Genomic DNA, 22,081 nt, shown 5'->3' with positions numbered 1-22,081 from the left:
TAGTAGGAAAATGTGTTCCGGAGAAATTTCTGAAACAGATAATCTAGAAATCAATTTAAAAAGGGCAATTTCTTTCTGGACCATATCAATTTTGATCTACACTCTATATTTTTTTAAAGTTCCAAAAATTATCCTTATTTTGGATTTGAAAATCTGGAATAGTAAATAAAATTCAAAAATAAAAAAATGATAAAAAAATTCAAAACACAAAATTAAAAATGCATTTTGAATAAAAAAAATTCAGAATTTAAGTGTTCTGAATATTGAAATCCGAAATATTTTTCAGATAAAAGATTTTAAAAGTAATTTTTATTTACACTCTCCTTTTGTATAAGGTTATTTTTATCATTTAGAAAGAGTATTTTTGTCCTTTTCAATAGTAGAAGAGTATTTTTGTCCTTTTCAATAGTAGAATGGATGTATGTTATTGATATGGTACATGGAGAAATTGCCTTTAAAGAATGATAAAATAGTCATTTTAAAAAAGTATGGGTGCAGGAAGTAAAAATCTTAGTACTACAACTTGTTATTGTAGTCACTGCTCTTTCTACCTCCACTTTTTTCTTATGTCATGCTTGTTAGTATTTTTTTTTCCCATATATATTTTATATAATATGAGAGAGAGAATATTAAATATTTTTTTTATAAAATTCGTGTTCATTATTTTTTAAATATAATAATTTTAATTATTTTTTAGTCCTATTATATATTTATTTATTTTATTCAATTTGGTCTTATTGTTAATAAAGTATTTAATTAAATCTTTTAATTTTAAAAAATGAAAGTGTGATCACTTTATATCTAATTTGTGTGGTCAAATATTTAACAAAAAAATATTGTTAATTTTAATACGTGCATATAGTATTTTATTATAATCAAATTATAAAGCAATTTATAAAATTAATGACTTCAATTTCACTTACGAAACGTTACGTTTTTGTTTTTATTTTTATTTTGAGACCTAAGTGAACACTAAAAAGGGTATATTAAAAATGACACGTTTTTTTTTCAATTTTTAAAACTAAGAAAACTGATTAATTTTTTTATTGGTTCTAGAATCAGACCACTTCGAAAGAATTTTGTAAGGTAAAAAATAAAAAATAAAAAATAAAAAATAAAAAATAAAAAATAAAAAATAAAAAATAAAAAAAGAATTTTGTAGGGTAAAAAGTAAAAAAATTGTTTACGCGCCCAATTTTCCCTTCTCCTTCGTCTTTTCTTCTTCTTCTTCTCTATCGCTTCAAAAATTCAAATGCTGTGCATCGTTTCCAATTTTTACAATAGGTAAACTACTTCCCAATGTTTGAAGTTTTAGATTGATTTTCACCATTTTGTTCGTAATACTGCTTTCTACCATTTCTGTGATTCAAATTTGATAATGTTCGTTCACAATTTTGTAGTGTTACATCTTGTTTCTTTAACCTAGTGTACTGCATTGAATCCGAAACGAGATGTATGATTTCGTTGCTGTGTTGCTCTGAAATTCTTCAGATCTTGTTTGTTTTCTGGTTCTGCTTTCTCGGCGAAACTGCACCATTTTGGCGTTGTTTTTGCACGCTTATCAGTTGCGACGTCGCAAAATCGCGGCGTGTTAGCGCCGAAACCGTGGCGTTCCATAATATTACGAAGAAACCCTCACTGTAGGGAATTTTTGGTGCTATTTTTTTGGATTTGAAACTTCAACATACACTAGGAAGTGAACAAGACCGAGGTGACCTGCTGCACCTCCAGCAGAATAACTAGAAATTTATGAAGTTCTAAAGGAGGAAGAGGAATAAATCTGCAGCTATAATAGTAGTTGAACGAAATGAATTCGAAAATGACTTGGATTTTGAAGATGATGATTCCTATCTAGGAAACTTGTTTTTTGAATTTTAATGTTTTCACATTTTAGTTATTTCGACCCTTCTCGATCAGTTAATAGTAGTTAGCCATTATTATGACTTTTGTTAGTATTTACTTGTATGTTTTGCTCAAGATTGAAAAATTATTGCGGTAGAGAACTTGATTTTATAATTTTTAGAAAAATAAAACATAAGATATTCTTTTTGTTTTTCCTAATTTGAAAAAGCTCTCAATTTAGTTTCTATATTTATAATTTCCGATGTTGTTCTTGTTTGCTTCTGTTTTTTTTTGTGAGACTGGTATGGAGTTAGAATGAAATATACAATACACAGGGATTGAGTTGTCAGAGCGAATGTTATAATGGTATTTCTAATCTCTACATTTTCTACTTGGTTCATAGTATTGATTGTGTTATACATCCAATGCACAACAATTTATATCATGTCAGGATCAAATTTAAAATGAGTGGAACGTATAAGGATTAACAATATATTATATCTTCTGTTTTTTTTTAAGTACCCTTAGATATTGCTCAATAAGAGAAGAGAAATCAGGGGGCTAAGTGCATTTTTTTATTGTCAAGTTACTATTTTACTCATTGCATGATGCTTTCAAAACTGCAGGCAGAGAGAATTTTGGGGAAGGGATCATTGAGACATTTCATAATGACGATGAAGCACGGATGCTGTAAACAACGGGGATGTGGTACGTGTAGTTTAGTGTGCTTTCTCATTCTCTCTGCTTGACGAACATTATAAACCACAAAAATCAATGCTTACTCTATTTATTTCTTTGAATTGAGATGCTTGATGTTGTAGGCGAGAAAAATATGGGAGTTCCTTACAGCTTATTTTGTTGGCACTGAAATTGACTCAGTATTATCCTTTTGAAATTAAAGACTTGATTATCAAATATTACAAAGTGAGTAATAGAAGTTACAGATTGAAAAATTGAAGTCAGTAAATTTTAATACTGATGTAAATTTTTATGTTTTTTTATTTTTTATTTATTAATAACTTCTATTGCTTACTCCAGAACTTCTATTATTCAGTCTATAATTAATTTGGGTGGTGTCTGTCCTACAACTATGTTGGGTTAAGTATGGGCGATGTTTATATCCTCCACTTGCTGTTAATAGATGCTGATATGACTGTTGTGGAAATGAGTAGAGCAAATCTCTTCAGTAAATGTATTTGTCTTATCTAATTTTTTTTTTCAAGTACTGAACACAACACATAGCTATGAGTGGTTAGTTACAAGGGGGGTTTTTGGGTACTTTACATATCCAATAATACTCTATTTTCCACTTGCTATCTCTAAACCTGCAATGTTTTTAGAGATAACTTGAGTAAATCTCTTTTGTACCTGAGAGAAGGTTATAAATAGGATTAACATTGGAATTCCAATTTCAACGCAAGTCCCTACTTGTGACAGGACAGAGCAATATGATAAATCATGAGTAAAGAAGAATACTAATAAATTTTACGATTAAGATATCCTGAAAAATAGTATTAGTACTAGCAACATCTGGTTTAGTGTCATACCACAATGATGCCTGTGTCAAATAATCCAAAACCAACTAAGGAAATTACTGGAACCATTCGAAGTGGGCTGAAAAATCTTAAGATAAAGTAAGAGGACATTTATTATAAGATATAATAAACTATTGAATGTGGTATAAAAGTTTCATACTAAAAGCCCATATTTGACTTTAACAATGCAATATTAACATTTCACTTTCTATTTATTAACTTTTTAATAATTTTTTAAAATTATATTAAACTCAGGTATGGTTATATAATCAAAATTTGAGTGATATTAGACTTAATCTTCTTAAATACAATTTTAGATTCGTAGTCAGATAGATTTATTTTCATGTAAATTTAATAACTACCAAAGTAAATAGATAATTTATTTGATTCAATATAAATTAAAAATCTATTTATATAATTTTCACAATAACAAATAATAAAAGAGTAACTACTTTTTTTAATTTGTACAAATGAACTATTCAGGTATATCAGTTTCAAAGAGTTAATTTTTTTTCATTAATTTATCTGAGAATTTCCAGTTTTTTCTTTTTCATTTCAAATGGTTATGCGATTTAGATGTCACTGCACTCATTTATGCCCTCTTGCAGCTTAGTCGATAAGGCCCATTTGCAGCTTGCTTATGCAAAGATATTTCTTTGTTTAGCAAGGCTCCGGGATCACAAGATACCTGTTGATATTTTCCACTTAACTCTAAAAGCAATAGAGGTATGTTTCTCCTCCTGTATATTTCATTTCTTCTCTAACATTTATGATTTGTTCACCACATTATTGCCAAGACAAAATCTAGGCTGAAATTGGTTTTGTTGAATATTTCATTTAAGGTTGTTACGAGAAAAAAGCTGCACCAAATGTAAGTTATTCATCTGACTACTAGTAAATTACAATTATAAATTAATATTATAATATCTGTATTTAACATGTCTTGATTACATCAAACAAGAAGCTATAAGTGTAGTATTATGTGATAAGACATATATGCATAAAATAATATTAAGGAAGTAATATACAATTAACTCAAATATGTTAATTGTGTTTAATGTTAATTTTATTTTTAATATTTGATTGTGTAGATATTTAGTGATCCATGATCCATATCCGTTGAAGGAGAATTTGTTACAAGAGGTTTGAAAGCGGTGGACATTATTTGTTTTAAATATTGACCGTAAATGATCATAGTATAACTAGTTAACAATTTTGTATGAACATATTAATTTTCAGTAAAATTTATAATTATTTGTGTGCTAGATCGTTAAGAATTTATTTTAAAAATATTTGTTTGAGAATCCTACTTATTATGTAGGATATATTATGCCAATAGAAAAATGAATATATTACAAAAGAAAAAAAAAATACACTTTCTATAAAAATTATTGCTAAACCATCATACAAAATATTATTTTCTATAATTAATTTGTCCTTAACCGTCATAAAAAGTAACACATTTTATGACGGTTAAAATATTATTTGTTATAGAAAGTAACATATTTTATAATGGTTAAAATAATGTGTCATAGAAAGTAATATTTTTTATAATGGGTATAAATTTAACCATGACAAAATGTGTTATTTTTTATTATGGTTAAAGACAAATCAGTCATGGAAAGTGATGGTTCTTTTAGGTAAGACATGAAAAATAAATTTCTATGACAATTACACAACTGTCATAGAAAATACAGACTTTCTATGTCTCATACATCTATGATGGATTTAAGATTGACATAAAAATATATGTTTTAACCGTCATAACAAGTATTTTTTGTATTAGTGATTATGAAAGTTAATCTTATCAATTGTTCTATATGTGGAAAGTTATCATGTGTAAAATTAGTAGAATGATTAATCTACTTTGTGCGTCTACTTTTTACTGAATTAAATATATTTTTTGTTTTTTTAAGTTTGCATATTAAATATCACTATGAAACTTGACATTTCAATTAGGCTGACACTTCAAATAACAATAATTATTTGTCACCACATGAAAAAAAATATTATTAAAAAGAAAATACAAGAAAATGTGGAGGATTAGATCAAAACCCATATATTAACAAAAATGGTACATAGGTAATTTGTACCTATTAATAAAAAACCCTAAGAAAATATTATATGGAAGCTTATTATACCAATAAAAATACTCTTTATGAATAAAGTCTAAGTTAGCAAACTTATCAGCATATACATTCTCTTCATGAAAAAATGTGACAAATCTTAAACTTGATTTTTCCATCCATAATAGTTAAGACAAGTGTTACACCTATTACAAAACATATCTAATAAATATTAGTTCAAACCATAAATACAACACAAATTAAGGCAGGATCACATTCAAGTCATTGTGTGTATGTAGTAAGAAAAATATTAAGATGAATTTTTACTTTTTCTTTTACGTAACAAATAAATTTTTACATAAATTATATTATAAATATTATATTATAATATTTATGTGAGTGATATTACATAAAATATTTCAATATTTTAATCCATAATATACTGAAAAGAAGTAGCCATGATCTGGGTGGTTGGGAAGGGCTTTCATGTCTGAAGTTGTGCTATAATTGTGGAATAGAACATTTTTATGGTCAAGCCACGTGATTTGAATTTATTATAAATGTTAGAAGTTCTAGTTGTTGAATTTCAATTCTTACGTAATATATTGACACGTTTCTTACTTAGCATGAGTTTGATTCCTTTTTCGATGCTTTTTTCTCATAAGAAAATTGAGATTGATATGAAAGGATGGATCAAGTTTCAACTCTGAAGAACCCAAATACGATTTTCTGCAATTTCTAAAATTTACTACACAATCAAGTATTAGGGTTGTTTTCTACTAGTAAAATCGATTAAATTAACTTTTAAGTTTATTTACTTTTAATTTTCTTTAAATTAGTGTTGATGATTAAGAACATTTTATAGACTTAAAGTCAATTCTTAAAAATTAGTAAAATATTTATATTAATGAAGTCTACATTGCATTTTTTAATAAATTGTTTTTATATATGAAAAGAAAATTTAGCGTCAACTTAATAAATATTATGTTTTTAAATTCTTTTGTAAATATAAATTGTTGTCACCACATGTTAAGTTTTTTAAACAAAAAATATTATGGATAGGTTAAGTAGACATTATTTAGATTTAGATAATAAAAGTATTATAATATTTGTGAGTCTCATTTTCTATATAAGTATCGGCACCTAAATTTTCTTCATTTATATTTATGGCTTTTGCTCATCTAATGTATTTTTTTAACTATTATTTATATCAATTCAATTATGTCTAGTGTAAATCAAGTTTAAGAAAGTTTGGTCATCATTGTGAAACTCAACTAATATCTTAACCTACAAAAGTTAATCAAAGAAATTAATTAAAAAAGGTGATTCTGATTCAAATGAAGGATATTAAATTTCAACTTAGATGTGATTTGGATAAAAGTACATTAATTAATTATGTTATATTGATGAATAATAGTTTATTCAAGAGAGAGTAATCAATATTTAGAATTACTTAATGTCTACCCCTATATATATATATATATATATATTTCCAACTTATGGAATCTTTAACTTCCTAGGACATTTTCTATAAAAAAAAAAAACATGTTTCATGATTTTATATTTTAACAAAAAAACATGTTTCGTGATTTTATATTCATTCTTTTCAGCCCTACACCCTCAACTATGAAGGTGATGACCCAAACTAATACAAATATGCATTTAGTTAAAGACAAATTATAGTCAAAATGAGTGTTCCAAACTCCCAAACACAAATAACTCAGTAATATATTAATCCACCTACTCCATCTAATTTCAACTAAAAATAATTAAATTATACTTAATTAACTAAATTTTTCGTTTATCTTTTGTTGGACTGAGTCTGATATTACGGATAAACGGTTGTTTATCGATGTACGTGATTAAAAACATCAATATTAATACAAATAATGAAATATCGAATAAACGACCTTTAAAAAAAATTCCATTTATTATTAAATTAGGTCAATAATATAATCAAGTACAAAGAATATATGGTGAAGATTTTAATATATATGTTAGAATGTAATAAGAAAGAAAAATACAAATTACATTCTTAGTTTATTCTTAATTTAGAATTTAAGATTTAAGGTTTAGAAAAAAAATATATATTCAAAGCATTATAAATTAAACTTGATTAAACATTAATCTCTCAACTATAAACCTTAGAAAAACCTAAGAATAGAATAAAGTTTATAGAGTATAAAAGAACATATTCTAAAATAATTATGACTGGCTAGAATTGATCGTCACTATGCCCTATCTCATATCTAATGAGAAATAAAAGGACGAGATTGGTTCTAGAAAGTCATAAAAAAATCAAAATAAAAGAAAAAATATTTTAAAAAATAATCTTTTGAAAATTGTCTGTAGACAAAAAAAAAAACTTAGGTCAAACATCTTATTAAGACAGAAAATTTGGAGAGCTAACATAAGAACCAAAATAATCATATATGAACATGAAAATGATAGAAACAATTGAAGATTTGTGTAGAATATTGATGGTCCCTTCAGGATATTAAACTTTAGATGACGTAATTTTTTACCTAATAATTGTTAGTGACGTATGATATTACTAAGTTGTAAAATAAAAATGAGAGTAAAATTATAGAGAATATATATTTGAATATTTAAATAAATGAGACACACTTATTGTTAGATTCCGTGTCAAAAATGAAAAGGAGAAATAATCAACAGAGTCTGTTTTAATGTATCTAGAAGTTGAATTATCCAAAGCTTTCTACACACAAACTTAACTTTTCTTACCTTTTCTCAAACTACAAGTCAAAATGTCAACCTTTTGATTATTCTACTTCACAATTAATGTTCCTCGAAGGACGAATTACAAAATTAATACACCAGAAATTTCAAATTTCTACCATTTATTTTCTTTAAATTCAATTAAAATATTGTTTTTCTTGTGATCTTGTTGCTAATAAGCTGTAAGATAAATACCACGATCAAGAACTAAAATATTTATTCATTAATTATTGATTGTGATAATAGAAATAATAATAGTGATACTTTGTAATTTTTTGAATTTATTTTTCTTATTTTTGAATAGAAATACTCAGTTCTCAATCTTTTAAAATTAGTGATTTTAGTCCAATATTAAATTAAGACATTAACTGTTATATGAATGTTGGGTTTTATCACACATTCTAGTATTGTACTAAGATTATTTATTCATTGTAAATTTCTTATAATTATTCTAATATTGACTTTGACACAGTTACACGTGTATGAACAAATGAAACGTATGGAATGTCCTCTTCTTTACGGGGAGATTGGAACTTTCCTTTCAGACTTTGAAATAATTTTTCTGCATCTTGTGTTTTCCAGCTAACAATTTGTTATTATTATTAATTATTTTTAGAACAAAAATTTATTATATTATTTGTTTTTACCTTTATATTAATATTTGTTTTTCTGCCGCCATAACTGCGAAAAAATAAAGACAACGGTTTATTCAATTTTTCTTTCTTTCTGGTTTTTTTAGTATAAACAAAAACAAAAACTGAATATTGACGTTGGACTCTTCAAGCGCCGCCTGTTTTTGACATGCAAGGTATAAATAGAGACATGTTTGTAAGGAAGAGAAAACCAAATGCTCCTTCATTTTTGTTGCGTTCTCTTTCATTAAGAGCAGTGCTTTGGTTGGTTTTGCTATATAAGCTTTTCCTTCCTTCAAGAAGAAAAAGAGGAACACTAGGGACAGAGTGAAACATGGAAGGAGATATTTACAGAGCGAGTAACAGTATGCGAGCCAGAAGTTCAACAGTTTGGAGGAACAGTGGTGTGGAGGCATTTTCAAGGTCTTCTCGTGAAGAGGACGACGAAGAAGCTCTCAAATGGGCTGCTCTTGAGAAGCTCCCCACCTACAACCGTCTCAGGAAAGGCTTGCTCACAGCATCCCATGGAGTTGCCAACGAAATCGATGTTTCTGATCTCGGCTTCCAGCAGAAACAAAAGCTTCTTGAGAGGTTGGTCAAAGTGGCCGAAGAGGACAACGAGAGGTTCTTGTTGAAGCTCAGGGAGCGTATTGACAGGTATATTTCCTCTTCTTCACAACCTCTTCTTCCCTATAGTATGCACCACTTATCTGACACGGACACCGTTATGATACTACACAACAAACATAGACGGTATAATCTTGAAAATGTAGACACATATCTATATTATATAATTATGAATTATATAAATTGAGAATAAAGATTTATATGCATTAAGTAAGTTTTTTTTTACAGATGTTTTTCATGGTTGATTCAAAAGTATTTATAAAAATTTTAAGTTTTCGTTTGGCCTGTTGTTTCATACAGAGTTGGGCTTGATATTCCAACCATTGAAGTTCGATATGAGCACTTGAATATTGAGGCAGAGGCCTTTGAGGGAAGTAGAGCTTTGCCTTCCTTCATCAACTCTGTTACTAATGTCATAGAGGTAGAGAAGGGCTGATTCTAGTTCATATAAGCTTGGTTTCTTTGTTTTATTTTGTTTTGCAATTGGTCTCATCATGGTACTTGGTCTTGCAGGGACTTTTTAACATACTCCATATCATCCCAAGCAAAAAGAAACATGTTACCATTCTTAAAGATGTGAGCGGGATTATTAAACCTCGCAGGATGACACTGCTTTTGGGTCCTCCAAGTTCAGGAAAGACCACACTCCTCTTGGCCTTGTCAGGAAAACTTGATAAAAGTCTTCAGGTCAAACACAATTCTCTACAATATCTATTATTACTATTTTTTCTTTGAAAATGAAAGTAGAAAGAAAAACTAACAAGAATACCGATGTGTTTGTCATTCAGGTATCTGGAAAAGTGACTTACAATGGGCATGAACTGAACGAGTTTGTACCCCAGAGAACCGCTGCTTACATCAGCCAGCATGATGTTCATATTGGAGAAATGACTGTGAGGGAAACCTTGGCTTTCTCAGCAAGGTGCCAAGGGGTTGGATCACGTTATGGTCAGTTCCCCTTTACCACTCCTCTCTTACCTTTTCAAACTCTAATTTAACATCTATGCACTCTAACCGATCATCATTTACTTTTTCTGAATCCTCAGACATGCTATCTGAGTTGTCTAGAAGAGAGAAAGCAGCAAATATCAAGCCTGACCCAGATCTTGATGTCTACATGAAGGTCAGCAAATTACAAAACCAAAACAAGAAAGTATATATATACCATCTTTGCATTGCATCTGATCATCTTTTGATATAACAGGCAACTGCAACTGCAGGCCAGGAGTCAAGCATAGTGACAGATTATACAATGAAGGTAATGCTTAAACAAACAAGGTTCAATTCAATTATGTGATGACATGTGCTAGTGTTTGCTATGATGACCAACCAAGATATTGAACTAGTTGACTGTGTAACTTGCCAGATTCTGGGGTTGGATATATGTGCTGATACTATGGTGGGCGATGAAATGTTGCGTGGGATCTCTGGAGGACAGAGGAAGCGTGTCACTACAGGAGAGATGTTGGTTGGACCAGCAAATGCTTTATTCATGGATGAAATCTCCACTGGGTTGGACAGTTCCACCACATTTCAGATTGTGACCTGTCTCAGGCAATATGTCCACATTCTAGATGGAACTGCTGTTATATCTTTGCTCCAGCCAGCACCTGAGACTTATGATCTTTTCGACGACATTATCTTAATCTCAGACGGCCAAGTGGTTTACCATGGCCCTCGTGAATATGTTCTGGACTTCTTTGAATCCATGGGTTTCAAATGCCCCGAGAGGAAAGGTACTGCTGACTTCCTTCAAGAAGTGACTTCCAAAAAAGATCAAGCACAGTACTGGGTTCGCAGAGATCAACCATACAGATTTGTGACAGTTACTCAATTTGCTGAGGCATTTCAATCATTCCATATTGGTAGGAAAATTGTGGAGGACATTGCTGTTCCATTTGACAGGAGTAAGAATCACCCTGCTGCATTGACCACTAAGCAGTATGGCATCAACAAGAAGGAGCTGTTAAAGGCTAACTTCTCAAGGGAGTATTTGCTTATGAAAAGGAATTCATTTGTTTACATCTTCAAACTTTGTCAGGTTGGTTCTATTCTAGACTTCAACCTTGTTTTTTTAAAATTCTAGGTGTCATTATTCAATTTTACTCAAATTTTTTTATCTGTTTATTGTACACCATAGTTCATTTATGATGATCCTTTTTCCTTACCGTTTTGCTCTTGATGCTTTTCAGCTTAGCGTCATGGCGTTAATTGCATTGACACTGTTTTTCCGAACGGAAATGCCTCGTGATAATATGGATGATGCGGGTGTTTATGGTGGCGCTATATTTTTCACAATAATAATGATTATGTTTAATGGAATGGCTGAGATTTCCATGACCATTGCTAAGCTTCCTGTTTTCTACAAGCAACGAGATCTTCTATTTTTCCCCTCTTGGGCATATGCTATTCCTTCGTGGATTCTCAAGATTCCTATTACAATAGTGGAGGTTGCTCTTTGGGTGTTCCTGACCTACTACGTTATTGGATTTGATCCAAATGTTGGGAGGTACAGAAACTTCTTTCATCAGTTTGAAGCACTTGAATATTGCTATTTCTAGTTTATCTTATAATGTGAGTTCTTGAATTTTGTGCAGGTTCTTCAAGCAGTACCTCATTCTATTTTTTGTTAGTCAGATGGCTTCTGGATTATTCCGAGCTATTGCAGCACTTGGTAGAAACATGATTGTCGCCAACACATTTGGATCCTTTGCAGTTCTCACGCTTCTTTCATTGGGTGGTTTCCTTCTGTCAAAAAGTAAGTTCATCACACAAACACTTGACTGAAAAATTGATGCATTTCTATCATAATAGGAAAAGCTAAGCCGTTGCTTCTGGATTTCATTGCCAATGAAACAGGGGATATCAAAAGCTGGTGGATTTGGGGTTTCTGGATTTCACCTTTGATGTATGGGCAGAATGCTTTGATGATCAATGAATTTCTCGGAAACAATTGGCACAACGTAATTTCTTGAACTAATAACTTTTCTTTTATAAAAGAGTTCATGGCATCACTATGTAACTTGACATCTCAGATCTCAGTTAGGCTGACTCTTGAACTAACAACTTCACAATTGTATACTTTTGTTAAGAAAGGAGCGATTCTAAGTTCTTTTCTCTCTAATTACAGGCTACCTACAATTTAGGACTTGATTATCTGGACTCTCGTGCATTCTTCAAAGATTCATATTGGTATTGGATAGGCCTTGGGGGACTGATTGGATTTGTGTTCGTTTTGAACGGGATGTTTAGTTTTGCTCTTGAATTCCTTGACCGTGAGTACTTTTCACATAATTTGTATTCTCAAATTCTTTTGGAAATGAAAGATTTTACTAAAAAGAATGCAACTGAATTTGCAGCATTTGATAAACCACAAGCATCAATAGCTGAAGAAACACCAGAAGCAAATACACCAAATGAAGGAACCGTTGCAGAAGTTGAATTACCACGCAGAGGTGAGCTATTTTTCTTAATCACTCAAGAATACTCATTGGTAATCATACTGGTAGATTGACAGGAATTCGAATTATAACTCAAGTCGCTGAATAGTTATATTTCAAATGTCTTGCAGAAAGTTCAGGAAGAGGTGGTTCTGTTGTGGAGTCCGGCCATGGAAAGAAAAAAGGAATGGTTCTTCCTTTTGAACCACATTCCATCACCTTTGATGAAGTAGTATACTCTGTTGACATGCCACAGGTAAATCATATTTCATTTTTATAAGTTTAGCCTTTGGGTTTCTAACAGGGTCTCTATTTTAACACTTCAGCCAGAAAAAAATTAGATTTCTAACTTCCTTGATTTCCACTTGCAGGAAATGAAGGAACAAGGTTTACAAGAGGACAGACTGGTTCTTTTGAAGGGTGTTAGTGGTGCATTCAGGCCTGGTGTTCTCACAGCTTTGATGGGTGTTAGTGGTGCTGGTAAGACTACGTTGATGGATGTTCTGGCTGGTAGGAAAACCGGTGGATATATTGATGGAAACATCAAAATTTCTGGGTACCCTAAGAAGCAAGAAACATTTGCTCGTATCTCTGGATACTGTGAGCAAAATGATATCCATTCACCTCATGTTACAGTTTACGAATCCTTGGTCTACTCAGCATGGCTACGTTTACCTTCAAGTGTTGATTCCAAAGCCAGAAAGGTTAGTAAGGACTCAGAAAAGTAAAAACGATTTACATGTTGGATAATAATGTCTAACATTATAAATAAATCGAGATAGCTGGTTTTTTCTTCTTAGAGGCTGATTGTTGGAACTTTTTGGATTTTACAAATGGTTGCAGATGTTCATTGAGGAAGTCATGGAATTGGTGGAGCTTAACCCATTAAGGAACTCGCTGGTTGGATTGCCCGGTGTGAGTGGACTCTCTACTGAACAGAGGAAGAGGCTTACTATTGCGGTTGAATTGGTGGCTAATCCTTCCATAATCTTCATGGATGAGCCTACTTCTGGGCTAGATGCAAGAGCTGCTGCTATTGTTATGAGAACAGTCAGAAACACTGTGGACACTGGAAGAACTGTGGTGTGCACCATCCATCAGCCCAGCATTGACATATTTGAGGCATTTGATGAGGTGAGTGCCAAAAATGACAAATGAAGACGTCTTTTCCTTAAACTCTAAATCTTAAATCCTAAAGTGATATTTTTGTGTGTGTGTGATTTTAGCTATTCCTAATGAAGCGTGGAGGACAGGAAATATATGTGGGGCCACTGGGTCGTCATTCTAGTCATCTGATCAAGTATTTTGAGGTAACATCATAGTTTAATTATCAAGTGAAGGAGCATGATTCTTCACACTAAATACTAAATTTTTGCAATGATTTCCACTGTGCAGAGCATTGACGGGGTGAGCAAAATCAAAGACGGATATAACCCGGCTACTTGGATGTTGGAAGTTACAACCACAGCTCAAGAGCTTGGTTTGGGCGTTGATTTCACTGACTTATACAGGAACTCTGATCTATATAGGTAGGCCAACGCAAGTGGATAGGAATATTTACTAAGTCTTGTTTGTTTTCTTGATTTTCATAATGCTTAAGTGAGTTTTTTCATGGCTTTTCAGGAGAAACAAGCAGCTTATACAAGAGTTGAGTCAGCCTGCTCCAGGTTCAAAGGATCTTTTTTTCCCAACTCAATACTCTCAGAACATCTTGGTCCAATGCCAAGCTTGCTTATGGAAACAACGTTTGTCATATTGGCGTAATCCACCATACACTTCTGTGAGGTTTTTCTTCACTACTTTCATAGCCCTGATGTTTGGAACAATGTTCTGGGACCTCGGAACAAAACGGTAAGAAAAGTATTAATGAAGTTTAAAGTAAATTCTCATCATGACTCATAAAACAATGCATATTGTATATTTTGTCACATCTTGGAAATTCCACCAGAGTTCTGATTCCTTGTGGTGGTTTTACAGTTCGACCAGAGGAGACCTGATGAATGCTATAGGTTCAATGTACAGTGCTGTTCTCTTCCTTGGAGTACAAAACTCTTCCTCGGTACAGCCTGTGGTTGCAGTTGAAAGAACTGTCTTTTACAGAGAAAAAGCTGCCAGAATGTATTCTGCCTTACCCTATGCATTTTCACAGGTAACTAACATCATTATTTTCTTAACAAACATGACTAGTACTTTAGTTTGAATACATGGATTATGTTAACAAACAAACTGGGTGTTTGTTGTCACAGATTCTGGTGGAGATACCCTATATCTTTACTCAAGCGGTGACATACGGTGTAATAGTTTATGCCATGATCGGATTTGAGTGGACTGCAGAAAAATTCTTTTGGTATCTATTTTTCATGTACTTCACACTGTTGTACTTCACCTTCTATGGCATGATGGCTGTGGGAGTGACACCAAACCACCATGTTGCTTCCATTGTGGCTGCTGCATTTTATGCAGTTTGGAATCTCTTCTCAGGATTTGTTGTTGCAAGACCTGTAAGTTGCTTGTTGCCACCCTGCTTTTGAATTAATAATACACTGACAAAATGCATGCACATAGAGTGAATCATATGTTCTATGGTTTGCAATGGTATGATATTATAGATATTGTTAGATATTTCTATTTATGTAATGGGCTTAGCGCATATGTTTTTTTTTCTATATAAACATAATTATACGTATTCAATATACACAAGGGATTTACCTTACTATTTCTTTCCTTTAACATGGTATCATAATCATTTAAAGTCTATCATAACGATAGTTTATTTTATTGGACCTATTGTGCCACCCGCTATCGGACCGTTATCGGACTACCCATAAATATATTGTCCCACGCACGAGTGGTCACTCTCGGCGTGAGGGGTTGTGTTGGAGATCCCACATATACTAGAGATTAGAGCATTTCATAGTTTATAAGTAATTTCATAGTTTATAAGTAGGTACAAACTTCTCCTCATAAGCCGATTTTATGAGGTTGAGTTAGAATTAAATTCATTTCTTAACATGGTATCACATACTAGGATACTATCATTATAATAATAATGTTGTTATTTTGTATTTTGAACAGAACATCCCAATATGGTGGAGATGGTACTATTGGGCATGCCCAGTGGCTTGGACCTTATATGGATTGATTGGATCTCAGTTTGGAGATGTAATGGAACGAATGACGTCTGAAAGTAACAAGACTGTGAAAGCTTACATAGAAGACAGTTATGGTATCGAACATGACTTCATTGGAGTTGCTGCTATTGTGGTACCTTGCATCGCGGTTCTCTTTGCTTTCATTTTTGCTGTTGCAATCAAGACCTTTAACTTCCAAAAGAGATAGATAGATTTTACTCTTTCTGCAACCTGAACGATTCTTTATATTTTCATCTTACCTTTATACTTTATGATACTTGTATTGTATCTATCATATATGCAGCAATTTTCAATTTGTAAGGCTTTTAATACATAAATGCAAGCACAAAAGTAAGACACTACTTGTTTTATCCATTTAATATTATGTACTTTTGAGTTCTGAATTTCCATTCCATTTCTTAAATGTTGATATTCTTTAAACTAGAAGTTGGGGTTATCTGATAAACAATCTTTGGTAAAATTTCTCTTTGTTGTTTTCTTCATCCCCCTCCCACCTCTCTGCACTTAGATCTTCAATTTAATATATCACATATAGAACATGAGAGTTTTTATTACATTTTTGGATGATTATTTCATTTCTATATGAAAAACAATAAGAAGAAATTAAAAGATAGGCCAATTTTCGTGAACTGTATGAATCTTAAGCAGAAACATATGACATGCATTGCTAATCAATCAGAAATCCTTATAAGAGAAGTTGTGTAATGTCTTTTCAAAGGAATGTAACTGGATTCGCTTATGAATTTGCTATTACACTTCCATTTTAAATCAACATCTTTAATGTAACATCATACTCTAAATAACTTTAGATAACTTTAGAAGGTGCATGGCATTTTCCTGAATAGGAGGAATTAGAGCAGATGAACACAACATAAGTGACAACAACATCATTTGAGAGACATGAATAAACGAGTACTGATTTCAAAGCAGTCTTACACTGAGAATAGATGTTGAGACACCAACTTATAACTGAAATTAATATGTTTCTCTTGAATGTTAACAATTATCAAAATACCAACATAAGCATTCACCATGGCAGAAGCACCACACGTTTTGTTATATCAATTGAGCCAATTTTAGATGTTTCTATAACTAGAACTATATGTTGTTATGTTTTTCCTATTAGTGTCATTTATTTATTTGTTTTTTCTTGTAAGTGCTTTCTGTTTTGCCATTTTGTCCTGTTTCATTAGATTCTTCCATATCTTTCTGTTAGAAGAAAAATATAGTCTTGTAAATTCTTGTATATTGTCATTTGTATTCACGTTTTTAATTAAGGAGAAATAGTACATTCTATTTCTATCGAATTTTTTCTACTCTGCAACTTCGATCGTCCGGAATGTTCGAGAGAGAAGAATACTTGCAAAAATACTCCGACGTTCAAGTAAGTTAAAATCAATTTTAGTGATTCAGTTCAAAATTTCGAATAACATTATCTTTCATCTTAAGGGTCTACTCTTACTTATACTATTTTGGTGGGTCTTATTCTATCAGAATGACTAAACCAGGTCCAATAGATATTAATTCCACTTTGCTATCTCTTAATTGGAATTGGCGTCCTTATTTCACAATATAATATGGATGGATGTTGATTTTTATCGAAAGATCGTTAAGCCGTCTAGGTGGCCGGCTATTCGGGTTTCCGGTTTCGTGGTATAACACTAACTATTCAAAACGTTTGAACAATGGCATTGCATGTCCTATCTAAAAGAGCATATCATAGTTCACAACATAAATGTTCAGAAATTATATTGTTAGTTTATCTGCAAGATAATTGGGATATGTAATGGTTGATAATAGCTCGAGATATTCTTTTATGTGCAAATGAAACTGAGGGTTGGGCTTGGGTTTTGGTAAACATTATTGGGTTTTTTTGGCACTCAATCAATAATAACCTCGCCCAATCAAATTCCAAAATAAAATTGGAAAACCAAAATCTTATTCCTAAAAAGTAAATGCGAAATGCAAATAATACATTATAAAAAAGAGGTTGCAGAAAATAAAATCCAAAAAATATATTTTAAAAAAGAGATTCTGAAAAAGAAAAATCCAGATACATATTCTAAAAAGACTATTTAATAAAGTTGTTCCGAGAAGCCTAATCTGAAAAAGTATTCCAGAAATTCAAATCCAGAACAAATTTATTCTAGAATACTAAATCCATAATACATTTTGAAATGCCATGTTTGGACAATTGGCAAAATTTAAGCACTTTTTGTCTACCATTTTTCCATGTTTGGTGTAAAGGAATAACCATTTTGCCATGTTTGGTGAAAAGGAATAGGTAGAGCACGTTGGGCTGTTTTTTGGTCTCTAAACCCTGTTTAGGTTTAGCTGTGTCCTCGCTCTGGAATCCAGTATCAACCATCTTCATTTAGATTTCCAAATTACACCTTTTCATGTAAAAATAATATTTTCTTAAGGATCTTAGAAAAATTATAAACATCACTTCTTCACATTGTATCACACTAATAAGTATCATTGTCTTTAACTTTTTATTCAGTATATAAGTTAATGATATAATACTAGGAATAAAAAAAATTATCCATAATATTAAATGAAAATAAAGAAAAAAAATTATTGGACCCAAAATCAAAATTCACTCAATTTACACAAACTAAAATATATCTATGTTTAATGCATTACACAAACTAAAATTCACTAAACTATAATTAGATTTTTATAAAATACTGTGAAAATTCATCCAGTTCTCCATCAAAGATTCAAGAAATTTGTAAATTTAGTGATTCAAGAAATCAATATTACTTTTTATATTTTAAGGTTTTTTTCATAACATCGTACAAAATTGAATAACATTTTTTTTATAAAGCATCTATTGTATTAATTAATTGCCTTTTGTAACATAAAAACTAACTTTTGTTATATTTTTTGAAACCTGATTTTTTATATACCCTTCTTTTCTCATTTTTAGTATAGATATTCTTACAAAACATTAACTAATTAACTCTTTTTTTAAGGTAAAACTTACGTAATATGACTTCAAACTATAAAGTTTTCTTGCCAAAAATATAGATTATTGTATGTTTTGCTGAAAAAATGTGATACTAGTTTCCTAATTTATAGATTTTTTTCCTATTCTTGTATTATTTTTTTTGTATTAAAAATATTATTCTTATATTTTCATTACAAAATAATTTACAAATATTTTTTTAATTTTTATACAAGTAGAAAATTTATATAGAGCAGGGAAACTTGAGTGTTATTAATAAAATAAAATAAAATATTAATCGGAATACAATTTCAAGAACAATTAATATTTAAGCACTTTGACCCCTCCAACTCTTTTTTAAACTCCGCAGTTATATATATACATTACTTCTTATTTTCAAAGTAAAATATAGGTAAATAGTATTTTCTTGAAATTAATATTATTTTCTATAATAAGTACTTATTATTCTTTTCATTTTTTTAAAATAAATTGAATTTTTTCAAAACTTAAGCAACCATGTTTATGAAAAACATACATATTTTAACTCAAATTTATATAATAAAATGTGTACTACATTAATAGTATATGTAAAAATCTTATATAAATAATAAAATTTATACTCATTTATATACTATTTTATTCTTATTTCTAATCGCTATATTATAATTTGTTCTTGTCTTTACTCGAGTCGTACATCTTCACCAAATTTCTTGATACATATATGTCAAAATCTTTTGGATGAAGCAGCTGTTCAGAGTTGTGTTTTTATTATATCTTGTTCTTATGATATTTTATTTGCATGTGTATTATTATAAGGTAGAGACAGAGCATGTCACGTCTTCTTAGCAGAATGAAAAGAAAAGAAACTGTGTCCCGTCTACTATTGAACGTGTAACACAAATTCATATGTTCAATAATAATCTTTAATCTTTGTTGAAGATCCCATATCGACTAGAGATTAGAGTCTTTCATTGTATATAAGTGGTACAAATCTCAATCTCATAAACTGATTTGATGGGATTGAGTTAAACTTAAAGTTCACCTGAGTTCGTAAGATCGCTTCTTTCTTCCCAAACATGTAACAATTGAAACTGTAATTACAAATGGATCAGATTTGAAAAAAACCAGAAAAGATCATAGCAGTAGCACAGACCTTTGCTTCCATTTAGGAGCCAGCCCCCACAGAGGTTGAGCTTTCTTGATTAGCAGAGGTATCTCTCAATCACATTGATTAGATTAAGATGATAATAATAATAATAATTGATGCAGATGATAGAGAAGAAAGGTACAGTGGTCATTCACAATTTGAAAAGACAATGACTTAGGAAAAAAACAAAGTGAGTGCATTAATTTAATGAAATAGTGTTTTGTAATTTTGACACCGAATGAGAATGAGTGCAGCAACTGTAGGGTATCTGTATCTATCTGATATTCATAATATAATAATAGTGCTGCTATGAATTGTGGTGTGGTGGGATCAGAGAAGAGCTTGGTAACAGATCATTGATGCTTCTCTCAAGGTCACTTTGGCTTCTCATCAATATGAATTAATTGAAAAGTTTGATGAGATGAGGAAGGAACATTGGTCTTATTCAAATGTGTAAGTAAAACATCTCATTCAAAAAATCCCAACTCAAATCTAGCTTGAATGAGCTAGATGGTTGATGTGACTGAGATTGATTCTGATATATATATTACTTGATTCTGATATTTGACAAAAACTCTGATTTGGGTTCATTGGAAAGAGCCGCATATATATTCTATAGTCCTGTGACATGAAATTTATAATTGGCACTGCATAATGCAGCTCAAGGTAGCAACAAAACCAGTCAGATCAGCCATAATTGTGATGCACTAAACATTGCGCCCGTATTCAAACACAACAACAAAACTTCACCACAAAAGGGGTTCCTCTTCTCTTCACAGACTCAGACTCACCAATTATTTGTTCAAAGTTGGGATTTAGCTGTCTTTCTCTTTGAGGCACTTCAATCATTCCCCATCATGAATTCCTTTGGATAAAGATAAACCATGACCAAATCATGCACCTTGCGTCACAGACTCAAATCATGCCACAGTTTCAAACGCCACAAAACTTCAACCTCTTATTGGATCTTTTTCATTACGTATAGCCTCTCCTCTCACTGATCTAGATCAAACCACGTGGTCAATTATGCACTATGGCCTTCAACACCTAATGTACAATGTATCAGTCGGTATCGGACGGACCTATCTCAATCCTATGACCGACTGTCCGAGTCAAAAGACATAAACGTCATAAATAACAACAATTATTATGACATTCGAGTTAACCCACACTTAGAAATATACATAAAATATCTCTAAAGTAACAAATGATACTGATTAAATTGAAAGATATACTCCGTATATTAAGAAACCGTTATGCATATCAGTTAACAACTAATATTCGATCCATAAGGATCAAGGTCCATAATTCAAGTATTATAAATGGTACGTTTATACATTCTGCTTCACATATAAATTAGAGCACTGGCATTGGAATGTAATCACAGATACCTCGACCGACCGAACATCAACATTGAAGGAAGGAGGTTAAAAGGAATTTGAAAGGGTCCCTTAGCCTATACAAGTACACCTAACACTTATAAAATTCAGAAATTCAAGCTTTTGCACTTCTAATTTAGCACCTTTTCCATAATACAGATAATTTTACATCAGTGTATTTTTCAAGCATTCCTCTTCATATCATGTTCTATGTCTTTTGTTTTGTAGTACTGTTAGTGTGTCGTGTTGTGTCTTAAGAGAATAACAAACAGTGTTTTTAATGCAGCACCACACTTAAGTTTACTACTGTAGTAATGCAGCAGTACAACTCACAGATCTAGCAGAGTAGTGAAGGCTAATTAAATTGAAATTAAGTTAACAACATAGCAAACAAATATTGTTTTATTCTATTAAACAAAATCGATTAAACAAGATAGTAATAACACACAAAAATCTTGAACAGACAAGAAGTTTCTATAGGAATGCAGCATTACATATCTTGGTGTGCCAATTAATCAATTGTGCACCATTTCTTTCTTATCGACAAGAGAGTGGTGTGGTGGCAATCTAAT

At 31.1% G+C, this 22,081-nt stretch overlaps 1 protein-coding gene and 1 long non-coding RNA gene across 2 annotated transcripts; both read left to right on the top strand.

The window, feature by feature from the left end:
- The first annotated feature begins 1,221 nt into the window (after positions 1-1,221).
- On the top strand, positions 1,222-4,596 carry LOC137834549 (uncharacterized). The gene is made up of 5 exons (XR_011084918.2): positions 1,222-1,284; positions 2,469-2,550; positions 3,986-4,103; positions 4,220-4,248; positions 4,469-4,596. It is a non-coding gene; the product is annotated as an uncharacterized LOC137834549 (long non-coding RNA).
- A 4,426-nt stretch (positions 4,597-9,022) lies between these two features.
- Positions 9,023-16,412, top strand: LOC137835990 (pleiotropic drug resistance protein 1). Its single transcript, XM_068644779.2, has 21 exons — positions 9,023-9,471; positions 9,742-9,862; positions 9,955-10,128; positions 10,230-10,389; positions 10,488-10,564; positions 10,646-10,699; positions 10,808-11,482; positions 11,634-11,950; positions 12,039-12,199; positions 12,301-12,404; positions 12,572-12,716; positions 12,801-12,896; positions 13,013-13,137; positions 13,253-13,585; positions 13,725-14,015; positions 14,108-14,191; positions 14,277-14,410; positions 14,505-14,732; positions 14,859-15,030; positions 15,128-15,382; positions 15,957-16,412. The coding sequence occupies exons 1-21, from the start codon at positions 9,149-9,151 to the stop codon at positions 16,218-16,220; spliced, it is 4,293 nt and encodes a 1,430-aa protein (XP_068500880.2). The 5' UTR covers positions 9,023-9,148; the 3' UTR covers positions 16,221-16,412.
- The last annotated feature ends 5,669 nt before the right edge of the window (positions 16,413-22,081 follow it).

This window comes from Phaseolus vulgaris, chromosome 5, assembly GCF_051622355.1.
Source record: "Phaseolus vulgaris cultivar YP4 chromosome 5, ASM5162235v1, whole genome shotgun sequence".
NCBI lineage: Eukaryota > Viridiplantae > Streptophyta > Magnoliopsida > Fabales > Fabaceae > Phaseolus > Phaseolus vulgaris.
This window is presented reverse-complemented; position numbering and strand designations above follow the sequence as displayed.

What these genes read in the sequence shown, in the direction of transcription:
- LOC137835990 (XM_068644779.2), top strand. Translation starts at nt 9,149, where the DNA reads ATGGAAGGAGATATTTACAGAGCGAGTAACAGTATGCGAGCCAGAAGT. An exon ending in ACATCTTCAAACTTTGTCAG is followed by an intron (nt 11,483 to 11,633) that starts GTTGGTTCTATT and finishes GATGCTTTTCAG; the next exon opens with CTTAGCGTCATGGCGTTAAT. An exon ending in TGCTCTTGAATTCCTTGACC is followed by an intron (nt 12,717 to 12,800) that starts GTGAGTACTTTT and finishes CTGAATTTGCAG; the next exon opens with CATTTGATAAACCACAAGCA.